The sequence below is a fragment of the Hydractinia symbiolongicarpus genome, chromosome 7 (genome assembly GCF_029227915.1).
Source record: "Hydractinia symbiolongicarpus strain clone_291-10 chromosome 7, HSymV2.1, whole genome shotgun sequence".
Classification (NCBI taxonomy): Eukaryota; Metazoa; Cnidaria; class Hydrozoa; order Anthoathecata; family Hydractiniidae; genus Hydractinia; species Hydractinia symbiolongicarpus.
In genome coordinates this window covers 12,765,776-12,778,231 of record NC_079881.1, presented here as the reverse complement: position 1 = coordinate 12,778,231, position 12,456 = coordinate 12,765,776, and the positions used below count along the sequence as shown (strand labels likewise).

Sequence of the window (12,456 nt, the reverse complement as noted above, 5' to 3'; positions counted from 1 at the left end):
ATTGCTTTAAATTTAACATTATTATTATTATGTTTATCACACGCACCGATTTCTAAAGAAATTTTATTATCAAATTATTTAAAATATCTATATACATCGATCTACGGCAATGTTTTAGCTCCCTACGATCCTGTTTTTATATTTTGTAAACGATCTACAGCGATTTTTTCGCTTCATACGATCGTGTTTTGATGGTTTTAAAAAGATCTACAGCGATGTTTTAACTTCATACAATTGTGTTTGATGGTTCTTAACAGATCTTGCAACGGTCGTGTTTTGATAATATTTAAACAATCTATAGCAATGTTTTAGCTTCCTACGATCGTGTTTTGATCGTGTTTAAAAACACAAAAAAACGTGATCGTATGAAGCTAAAACATCGCCGTAGATTGTTTAAAAATTATAAAAACTGGATCACAGGAAGCTAAAACATCGCTGTAGATTGTTTAAAAATTATAAAAACGGGATTGTAGGAAGCTAAAACATCGCCGTGGATTGTTTAAAAATTATAAAACCGAGATCGTAGGAAGCTAAAATTCGACGTAGATCGTTTGAAAATTATAAAAACGGGATCGTAGGAAGCGAATACATCGCCATAGACCGTTTAAAAATTATCAAAACGGGATCAAATATAGCCATAGTTGGTTTCGAAACTACGTAGTTTATCACCCCTTTCAATGGAAATGAAAAAGGAATGTCTAAAATAGTTTCAAGTAATCAATTTATCACGTTTTTTATTGTTTTTTAATCGTTTTGGGAGAACAGTTCGCTTCAGAATTCGTTTCAAAATTTGTCTTAAAATTTTTTCTGCATTTGTTTCAAAATAGTTTCGGAATTGTTTCCCATTCGTATCCCATTCGCTCCCACTTCGTATCATTTTTTAAGCTTAGAGTTTAAAATAAAAATCAATCGTTTCACCTTCATTTTATGAAACGATCTGTAAATGATTTTAAAAAATGATGATACGATCTCGAATCGATCTTAATCGGTTCAATTCGTATAAAATGTAAATCGATTGTGGAGACGACGGTCCCTTAATTATTAAGAAAGTTTGTTATGTCTCCTTGTTCAATTTCTAATTGTTTAATTGCGCTCTGTTTTATTTTTTCGGTACAAGAAGTAAAGTATGAAATACAGTAATCAGGAGGTACTGGTGTAGTCCTTTTCCTCATTTACCTCCTATATCCAAAAAATATATGATCGGAATAAAAACAAAACAAAAAAACAACGGAGCATATTTTTCTATGTATTTTCGCATAACACACGCAGTTTACTTTTTTTGTTGCAAAGGAAAAATAATAATTTGTCTCACTAAAATAAAATGTAACTGATTGTCAAGGTGAAAAGATAAAAATACTTGCATGCTCAAACACTTGTTTTTAAAAGTTATGCAGCCAGAATTATTATTGTGCTGTTTTAAAAGTTATACAGAATATACTTCTGTTGTTTTGAAAGTTATACAGCAAGTTATACTTGCCCTATTTCGAAATTTGCAAGGCAAGTTATTCTTCTCCCACTTAAAATAATAAAAACAGAAAGTTATTTTGATATAAAGTTTTATATAGTGTTCTTTTAATGTTTTTTTGTGCAGTCTTATAAGGAAATGTATATTTAAGTGGAAAATCTTTTTACAGACTATAGTTTAGTTGACAATATTTAAAGTCTTTTGTGGCAATAAAATTATTTATTTAAAATTCATAACAGAGGAGGATATTACGACAAGCGTATTCTACCTTGTTTTTATTAGTTTTCTTAAACGGTGTTAAATGTTTTGCAGCATTTGCAATATTGCAGTATTAATTTTAGCTAATGTAATTTTAAACATATATATATAATAATCATAATAAAGGAGGGTGTTACGACAATAACAGTCTTTTTCAGAAATATTTAAGTAGGTATGCAATGATTCGCACATGTAAATCAAGTAACGCGTGTGATGTAAAGCGCACATGCAAAGAATGTTACGCATACGACACAGGCTCCGAGGTTATTTTTTGTGGCGCATTCATTTTGCGGTAGAAAAGTGGGGGACGTTTTAAATCGTGAACCCCAAACACGATGATCGAGTGTCTACTGGTATAGCGTCTCTCTCAATCTTAACTTCCTTTTCTACATGCCCGAAATAGTATGCATGACTATACTGTCATTTTTATATTTATTTTTCACTTTTCAGGTCATCACAAGCAAATAGGCAAAAATATGCTTTGTTTTCAAGTTAAAAAAATTCTTTATCCACGTGGCTTAAAACTTCAAAAAAATTTACACCACACATGGGTTTCGTTTTTACAGGCATAAAGAAAAAATCCATTAAATTCGGACCTGAAGAAATTATCTACAATTAAATCCATGATAAAATGTCTATTCAGCCTGTAAGTGCAGTTTTGCAGACTTGCTTCATCCGTGCTCCGTCGGCGTTCACCTCTGCATTAGTTAAGAACCGCATGGCTGGATTTCTTGTGTAAGACCTGGTTACCAACGACGAAGGGGCCAGGCAAAAGAGATTTATGTGTACGTAGTTCTTTTAACTAAGTCAGGAGTCGGTGAATTAGCTAGGATGGTCAGGTTGGATATGAATAGGCTTGCTCGTGAATTAAAAGGACCAGGACTATTCAATAATTTCTGAGATCTAAAAGCGTCCGCCCATGACGGAAATCTATCAGGCCTTGCTTATGATAAACTTATATTTTAATTTCATGACTTTGACCACTAAGTTTGCTTGGATCGACCCCATTTGGAGCTTGAGAACATATTTGTGTAGCTATTGTGCCACTCGCTGCACAATTGTGCGGTGCATTTTTGAAAATGCTTACAAAAAGCAAGAAAAATTTGACAACAGGAATTTATTTTGTGTATTGCTATATTATATAGCACACTTATTTTCTACTGCATATTTTAATGAACTTTATATTTATTTGTGATTTTATTTTTGTGTTAATAGCCTTTTAGATGCACGATCCAAAAATACTTATAGCAGTGATAATTATTTATTTGAAAGTCTCCAGCTCGAAGCCGGGGGCTAATTTTTAAATGAAAAGAGTTACAAATTAAATTTCTCCTTTACACAGCCTCAGGGTTTTGTGTTTTTAATTTTAAACCTTGCCACTGACGTAGGTGGAAGCATTTTAGATAAGCCTTTTTTTCGTATGCCTAGGGTTTACACAATGGAGAGCAAAAGTGCCTGCACAAGGAAGGAAGCTTTAAAAATTTGAAAAACTACATTGTACTGGTGCTTTGAATTTACGAAAATTGTGTCCATTCCTTTGATTTCACCGAAAAAATTATGTCTAATTTGTTAATCTTTCTGACAATATGGCGCCACGTCAATGCATTTAGACTGACATCAATGCGTTTAATAAGATTGGTGAAGCCATTACATTGCAGTTATAACTGAGGCCAAATAACTTGGAAACGAGGTGGTGATGTCAGTCATTTTTTACCGCATGGGTAACTAGGGACAACCTGGGACCAAATTGGGTAAGTTTCCTGAACCAGGGTCCCCAAATCCGTTTTGGAATTGGAGGGGTTGATAACATCATCAAGTCCCAATGTCTCTTCAACTATTCGTCAAAAGTATACATTTTCTTGATCAGCGTTTAAAGCTCTACGTTATACAAAAATTTTTTTTCATACATTGTGGGACTTTGCTTATGTTGTACCGAAATTCAAGTGAATGTTCTCTTTTCCATTTTTCTTCTGCCTAAGTGGATTTTTCTATGTGCCTTATGGACTATAGTTTGTTAATAATAGTATGTATTCTGTATGTAAAAATAACTTTCAGTTTTTAGCATACACTATCTTTAAACTAAACTTTTATTATAAAATTAGCCAAAAATCAAGTAACAGTGTTACATCACTTGATAATGTAACACTGTTACAAAAAGCCTTCTTCATTTTTATGTTTTTATTTTAAATATATAAAGTGTTTTTTGAAAATACATATATCTTATTGGTAATTTTTACAGTTCAAAGTTCAAAAGATCAGAAGCATGTGAATATTCCTTTGAGTTCAGTGTTTTTGTCATATTGTCACATTGTCATTTTTGTTTTTGTAGCAGCATATTCAATATGTAATTTGTTTTGTTTTTTTGGTAAAGAGGTGTTTTAAATTACATAAGGCGTTTTTATGCTTTATGAGAAAGCTTTGTAATTGTTTCTGAACAAAATACAGTAATATTTAAGTTTTAAGAAAAGACTGGCAATGTTCAAGTTTCAAGAGAAAACCTTTCAATTCTTTTCTTATTAAGAAAACACAAAATGTTCATACTATTTTTAAATTGTGATAAATGCATCATGCACATTAGATATTGTAAACATCCCAATCTAAAATAAACACCCTGGACCAATTATCACAAAAAATTTTACCATTGTAATGATTGCAATATCCCCATGAATCGTGTGTGTCGCGTATAAAACACGGTCATAATGTTAGGTGTCATAAAGCTAGTACAGCTCTAAATTATCAAATTTCTGTTATGTCATTAGAAGTTGCAGATTTTATTTGCCTGCATGTTTTCCTTTAATAGTTTTTATTATTTTGTTATTGCCAAGATGTTTTACTAAGAGTTGTTCAGATGATTGGGTTATATTAACCAGCTTTGTTCACTTTGTTATAATTTTAGCATGTGTTCTTTGGCAGTTTAAGCCAAGAAGTTCGACCAGATGCTTGGAAATTTTTAATGTACTATTATCCAATGCATTCAACTGAAAAAGAGCGTGCGGTAATAAAATTGGAAAAAGCAAAGTCTTATGAAGTTATCCACACAAAAAGGTTATAATAGGTTTTATATTTGGTTTGTCTTTACTGAGGCTTGAAAGAAACTTATGACAGGCAAGCACTTTTAAAAACACTTGCGTTAGAAAAAAGGGTTGCAAAGTAATATTGTGGCACCCTTTGGATTATGCATCCAAGTGTTTTTCGTCAAAAGGTCAATCCTTTAAGCTTGCAGGTCATGATGGTTTGAGTCATGATGTTTTTTTTTAATTATGTTGGGAGATATACTGCAATAAAATGAATTTAATTTAGCACATGGAATAATTGATATAGAACTAGCTGGGGGACCCGGCGTTGAAGCGCTGGGTTAAGCCACAAGTAAGTGTTACCCAGCGTTGAACACCAGATGGAGCAATTAATAAGAACCATAAACTGTGCCACACATTCAGGTGTAGAGCTCTGGTACACGTATTCCATATGTTCAGAGAATTTCATTAGACGCGTACAATTGCACATGCTTGCCTCCACGCACAAATGCTATCCAGGTGTGCGAACTGTTGCACGTGCAAAAAAGTACACATCCATCTTGAAAAATAGCGAAGCAAAGTTATTTTAAAACATTTATCTTCTTCTTTACTGAATGATTTAAACATTGAGCATTATTCATTAAAATTTAGTTTGTGTCTTGTGGTTTTACAACTTCCAATATTATTCTTCGGTATAATTCTAATATTATTTTTGTTTATATATGTATTCATAGAAAGTATATTTTTTTCAAAATCTTAACTGCATAAAAATGTTTACGTTAGAATTATAAAAATCTTTTTTTTTCCTTTCTCGAAAGAGAAGTGGTAGGCAATTGCTTATTAGGCATTGCTCATTTGCAATAATTTAATTTTTCTTGCAAGCTCTTGAGGGACCTGTTTTTTAATACAACTTAAACACATGCAAAAGAACCTACTCTTTATGAGCCCTAGTTTCTTTTAACCTTGGTGCCCTATCTCTCATTGTCAGCACAGTCCCAGGAGCACCCCCTCCTGCTATTTCCCTAGTCATCTGTCCTGGTCGCGTAGGGCACCTGTGCTGTTTTCACCATACTTTCTGGGATACATGCACATCACTATACCTTGTGGCTGCCCAGGGCAGCCCAGCATCCCCACCAGGTATAGTTACCACATCAGGGCGATTGTAAGTAAGACAGCCAATTCCACCATTGGACTAAAACCTTGTTGGTCCTTTTCAGCCAAACCATATAGCTAAAGCAATCAGACATCTATTGAAACTCGACGATGGTATATAGCCTTGATGAACCAGTTCCATTGTAGATAAACCATCGTCGTTCCAACGTAGTATGTGCAGTGATGCAGGTATGTTGCATAGAGAGAAGAAAAAATCTAAATTAATAACCTAACACATGGGGTAGGGTAGGTGGAAAAACTATTTGAATTAAGGAAGTGATAGCAACCACAGTTGAGAAACTAAATTAGACTGACTCCCTCCTAAATAATAATAATAATAATAGTAAATATTTAAATAGTTAGTGGTTTGTTTCCACTGGGGGCCACTAAAACAAAAAAACAAAAAATGATAAATCTTAGACTGCCTCAGTTCAATCAAACATAGTAACATTTTATAATCTGTGAAAATTGAAAATAAAAAGAATTAAAAACAAAAATTAAAAAGTTATCTCCATTAGAATGTGCCAACTACATTAGAGATGGAAGTCTTAACCAAAAGCAGACTTCCATTACAGGCCAATTGGTCTGGAAGATTACTCCACACTTTTGCAGCTCTAAACGGAATGGCTTCTTTGCCAAATTCTTTGTTGACCAATGGATGTGTGAACCTGTTTTTTAAAGCTCCTCTTGTTTAATGATTGTGGCAGTTTTTTGCCAAAAATTTTTTTGAGTGCATGTAATCAGGAGCAATGTGATTCATGGCTTTGAAAACTAATATGGCATCGTTTTTGATGAGTAAATTATTCAGTGAATATTCCCTCTCTTTCCCAATCGTTTTTCTAGTTTTCCCATTCTACCTTGGGTGGGACAAGCCCTTGCCGAGGAGCAGTAGTTGAAATACAGCATGACAAGTGCATTAATTAAAAGGTTTTTTGTGTGAGGTGTTAAACTAGATGCAATGGTTCTAATTTTAGACTATTTAATTAGTATTTTTCTATTTATTATTAACTTTTTCGCTCCTCTTCAAAGGAATACCCATATAGTTAATAGTTTTGTTCTCAACTTTTTTTAACTGGCTGTGGTTGCGGAAAAAGATTGTTTCAGTTTTGTCCGTATTTTTAGTCATTTTGTTATTAATCAGCCGGAGGCCGACTTGCGAAAGTTCTAACTCGATCTGCAAGACAAGGGTATCCAAGTTTTTATTGGATGAAATAATTATTGTATCATCTGCATATAGATGGTGGTAGTATGAATTGATGACAGATTTTAAGCTATCAATATACAAAAGAAAAAGCAGGGGACCCAACACAGAGCCTTGTGGCACCCCAAAAGTGTCTTCATGAAGCAAGGGTCAGCTGCATTCGGCCCGTTAAGTAGGCAAGGGTTCGCAGTTCGCTAAATGTGAATCGTTTTTTGAATACTGCGACCCAATTTTCACAAACTATCACCACAAATGCGAATCAAAATTTCAATATATTCTCAAAGAATAAAAACAACAACAACAGCAACAACTAGTGAGCAGTCAAGACATTGTGTGCATGTCACAACTTTAATGCACTATATATGTTTGTTTTTGCTTATTATTCGGACGGGCCATTTTTTTTCTTTTTAGACATAAACGTAGCATTGACGCGGTCCTCAAATAATTAGCCTTTACACTCTTTCGACTTGAAAGTGAAACGTGGAGAAGCATAAGAAACTAAGTTTACCCTTTTCTCTAAAATATGTCTGCAGCATAAATTCAAGCAAATAAGTAAATGCAAATTTTTTTCAGTCACCACTATCACCACAAATGCGAATCAAAATTTCAATATATTCTCAAAGAATAAAAACAACAACAACAGCAACAACTAGTGAGCAGTCAAGACATTGTGTGCATGTCACAACTTTAATGCACTATATATGTTTGTTTTTGCTTATTATTCGGACGGGCCATTTTTTTTCTTTTTAGACATAAACGTAGCATTGACGCGGTCCTCAAATAATTAGCCTTTATACTCTTTCGACTTGAAAGTGAAACGTGGAGAAGCATAAGAAACTAAGTTTACCCTTTTCTCTAAAATATGTCTGCAGCATAAATTCAAGCAAATAAGTAAATGCAAATTTTTTTCAGTCATTCTGCAAAGAATTCAGCACATAAAATTTTTACTTTCAAATATGGTGGATTGAAGTCATAATCACACGAGGGCTGTTTCAAGGAAAGGATATTTTGATTCGCTGTTTGCTCCAATTTATAACAAAATCGATTCGCAAATTGATGAAAAACAGGTCGCAAAGACACCAAAACGGAAAAGTTGCAAACCATTTTTTTACGTTAATTTAATCCCTGGAAGGATTCAAACCAGTCAAAGGCAGCATCTCTGATGCCAAAACACCAAAACTTTTTCAACTAAATTTTATGATCAACAGTGTCAAAATTTTGGCCTTTTAAATTTTTCTGATCACATAAACCAAACTGTAACCACTGATGCCTAAATCCATGACACCAGTTTTAGAAATAAACAAGAACTGTTAGAAAGAATCAAGTCAATTAGAGTGCTACTATTTTTTGTAACACAAGTTAGCTCCATAATATGTTGTTTTAGGAAAAGAGTGGAGCACAATTCCTTTATTTTGGAGGAAAGAGCATATTTCAAAAGTATGTTACAGTTAAAGTCTTCCAAGATAAATATTTCTATTCTTTTGGGAGTTTTTTAAAAGATTGTAAATAGGTTTAGTTTTTTTCAGGCACACTTTCACCCATAGGTGTTTCGCCTCGTCCATTCCGATCATTCCTGTAATAAACATAGCCATCAATTTTAAAGTCATTGTCAGTGATGGTGTCATCAATTTTGGTTTTACAAACGGAGAATACATCAAGTTTTGTTTGATGTAGCAGAAGTTTAACATTGGATGACAGACCATTAATGTTAAGATGGGCCATTTTTAAGTCCTTCCCATTTCTGATTGCCTCAAAATATCTTAAAATGCAAAACATATAAAAAGCACAATACAAAGTTTTTAGAAAACAAAATGGTAAAAAAAAATGACCTACAAAATGACAACCATTACATTAGATCGTTCACTTATATACCGAAATCACTATAGAACTTCGAAGTGTACGAGGGTTCATAATAATGGCGTTAGTCATATTTTACGATTTTTTCAATTTTTTTTTTTTTTTTTGATAACAGATAATTTTTTAAAAAATTTTAACCATAACTATTCTTTTTAATTTATAAAAAAACAAAACAAGTAGCCTACTAACATATAACAAAATGAAATATTTCAAACCTCCGGTTTTTTAAGGAAGATCAAAGAAGCCGTCGCTACTATTTTGCGTGACAGACAGACAGACGTATGTAGGTATTATAATATAAATTCATATAAAGGATACTAAATATATCTATTGAATTTAAAAAATCTGCAATATTCCATATAATATATTCCATATAACAGCTGCAACAAAAAGTCCAAGAATGAGTGCAATCAGGCAAAAAAAAAAAACTGTTAAAAAAAATGTCTTAAAAAATTGAAGGTGTCCAACAAATAATAAAAATACTTGCTTGACAATGCAAAAAGTAAATGAGGAAATATATCAAACCTAAAACATGAATCAGTGCAAATGTTATTTCAATGTAGTTTAGAAGTCATACAAAATTTACATTACCTGTAGTTTGCAACACATTAAATAAAACATACTTATGTACCAAATTACTTATTGAGTTTATTGCCAGCCACCCACTCAATTTTTTTCGGCACTAAAACTTTCCAGTTAATTACAATGACACAAAAAAGGACAAACAAACACTCAAAAGATTAAAAAAAAAAGTTGCTAGACTCATTAACATTGATGATAGCTACTAGCTGACTTAGTATTTATTATTTTCTAGGCTAAAGCCAGCTAACATACGAGAAGAACATTTAAGTAATGCAACATATAGGCAACGTTCCAAAAAACTTGTAGAATGACATGCACAACTGGCATCCATCCTCCCTTTTTCAGTGCTTTCCAATCTGTACCGTCTTGTTTTGGATTCATTGTTTTTTCTGCGTTACAACTTTCAAGGGGTAAAAAATATTATTTATTAAAAAAAGGTCAGATGTCTTAATGCTCATACTCGCTAACAATTTGAAAAAAGAAGACGTAAACGATGTATAGTTTGGTTCAATTCACCTTTTTCCAAGAATGTCGCCACAAATGTTGGAAAAATTACGTTAAAATTAGTCAAAAAACATTTTCCAGAAACATCAGATATTCAACAAAAACACAATCAAAGTCAGCTACTCCTGCATGACTAATGTCGGCACGATAATCTCTGGGCATAATAAGCAAACTTTGTTCCCACCGGATAAAACTTTCAGATGCAACTGCAGAAAAAAAGGAGAATGTCCTATGCAAAATCAATGCTTAATATCGAAATTGATTTACCAAACAGAGGTCGGTAATATACGTAGGCGCCGCTGAAACTGCGTTTAAGGAAAGATATCGAAATCACAAACGAGATATAAAATCGTCGGGGTATAGAAAAAGTACCGCATTGTCAAGCTACGTTTGGAACTTGAAAGATCAAAACAAAGAGCCAATTATCAGTTGGAAAATTATCAAAACCACTAACGCTAAAGCCAGATTGAATTATTGCAAATTATGTCTAACAGAGAAAATTATGATTTTGAACTCCCTTGACGACCCGAAATTACTTAACTCAAAAAACGAATTTATCAGTAAATGTCGTCATGACAACAAATACTTGTTAAAGAACGTTAAGAGAATCGGTGAGGGTTAAATATAAGAGTTTAAGATTTTAAGATATGTTTATGATTTTGTATTAATGCTTGTTTTGTTTTATGTTATAGATTTAACAAAATATTTGGTAACTTGTACCTGATGATTGTTTAACATGAAACTTAAAGTCGTACAAAAGTACCATGTATTTTATTGAATCTGACACACATAAATATATTATATATATATATAAACATCTGGTAAACATCTGGTAAACATATCATCGAGGCTAGACAAAGACATTGCTAATGTATCTGACACTTAAGGTTGGAAAAACAGAATCAATGTTCTTATGAACATGTGCCAGGCTACGAACTTCACACCCATTATTGGTATAAGTAATCAGCACAGAAATAAACTTCAATAAGTCATACAAATACCGTGTTATTGGACCCTTCTCTAAATTTGAATAACAACGTTCTGCAAAAGTATCACAAACTAACTAGACAAGTTGGTCTACTTGCAAAATTAAGACCAAACCTTACAGCAAATGCAGTGAATACTGTCAGATTGTCTTGTCAAACTCAACTTAACACAATTAAACAAACTAGAAAGAGTAACTCAAATAGCAGAAAATATCATCAAATAAGCGATTCTATGTGTCATTGAGACAATCACGACACTATTAAAAAGATGAAGCTGTTCAATTGTACATGAATGTAAACCCAATGTTTCGTCATATCCTATGCAAGATTACTTCAAGCTCGTCACACACAATAAATGTGCCAGGAACAACAAAACGTCTATAACATTACCAGAGGTAGAAGTGGATTTTATTACAAAGCCGCATATCACTATAATTTAATAACTAGTTTTATTCGATCTTTATCTAGCACCACGATATTCAAAGAGCATTTTAATTGTTTGTTATTATGATGTTTTTCTGTCGATAGTGTCTCTCTCTCAGCCATTTATTGTGGCATTTTTGACTAGCCTGTTTTGCTTTCTCCACCTTATTTGTTGATTGATAACAAAACTTTTCGTTTATTCTTGGCTTTTAATGCATTTTATTCATTTAAGTGGATATATATACAATTTTTTAACCTTGACAAGAATTTTATAGAAAACAGTTATTTTAAACTGATAAAATAGAGTTGAAATATTCTTTAGCCTAATCAAAAAGTCAGTAAATTTTTGCTTTCTATTAAGCCATTGAACACAAATTCCAACATTTGTCTTATTTTGGCAATATCAACATTATCAATATTGTACAAACAGTTTTCAGCAACTTTTGCAACAAACAAATTTCTTTTAACATGACAGACAGCAAATAACGTACTTGTACCTGTCCATTTATTTAATTTAATGTCTGTGATACAATTGGATTTTTTGTTGCTTTTTGAAGCTTCTTGGATTGTCAGCATATTGGTATAATTATGTTGTTACGCTTTAAAAATACTACATATTCATTTTAGAGGAGCCATCTTTTAAACTTGCATGGATTGCATTGGTGGTCACATAATTTCACATTCTTAAGCTGTTTTTCCTTTGAATCTTTTTGGTCGAATTTTTGTGTTTAATCTTTCTTTAAGCATCCTTAACACATTGTACAGTAAGATTTGCCATAGTTAGAAACCTGTCATCTTTTAAAGTATATATATCTAGATGTTTGTTGGGTTTCACAATCCTTTTGCCCACCTAGTGATCTTACACTGATTTTTTACTCATCCAAAATTCTGTTATTGTTGATGAATTCTTCTCAATCTCAATCATCACAGTTCTAAAACTTTTTTTTCATATTCACTATGCTCAACTTGATCTATTTTATATCTGATGTATCTAATGTACATTTTGCAGTAATT

General features: G+C 32.5%; 1 protein-coding gene across 2 annotated transcripts in view; it reads left to right on the top strand.

The window, feature by feature from the left end:
* The window catches only part of LOC130648376 (TBC1 domain family member 16-like), a 41,563-nt gene that overhangs the window by 2,568 nt on the left and 26,539 nt on the right, over positions 1-12,456 (top strand). For both annotated transcript variants that reach the window (XM_057454417.1, XM_057454416.1), the window contains exon 2: positions 4,620-4,768. In XM_057454417.1, coding sequence (XP_057310400.1) covers positions 4,620-4,768 — 149 coding nt within the window. The remainder of the gene's footprint in view (positions 1-4,619; positions 4,769-12,456) is intronic.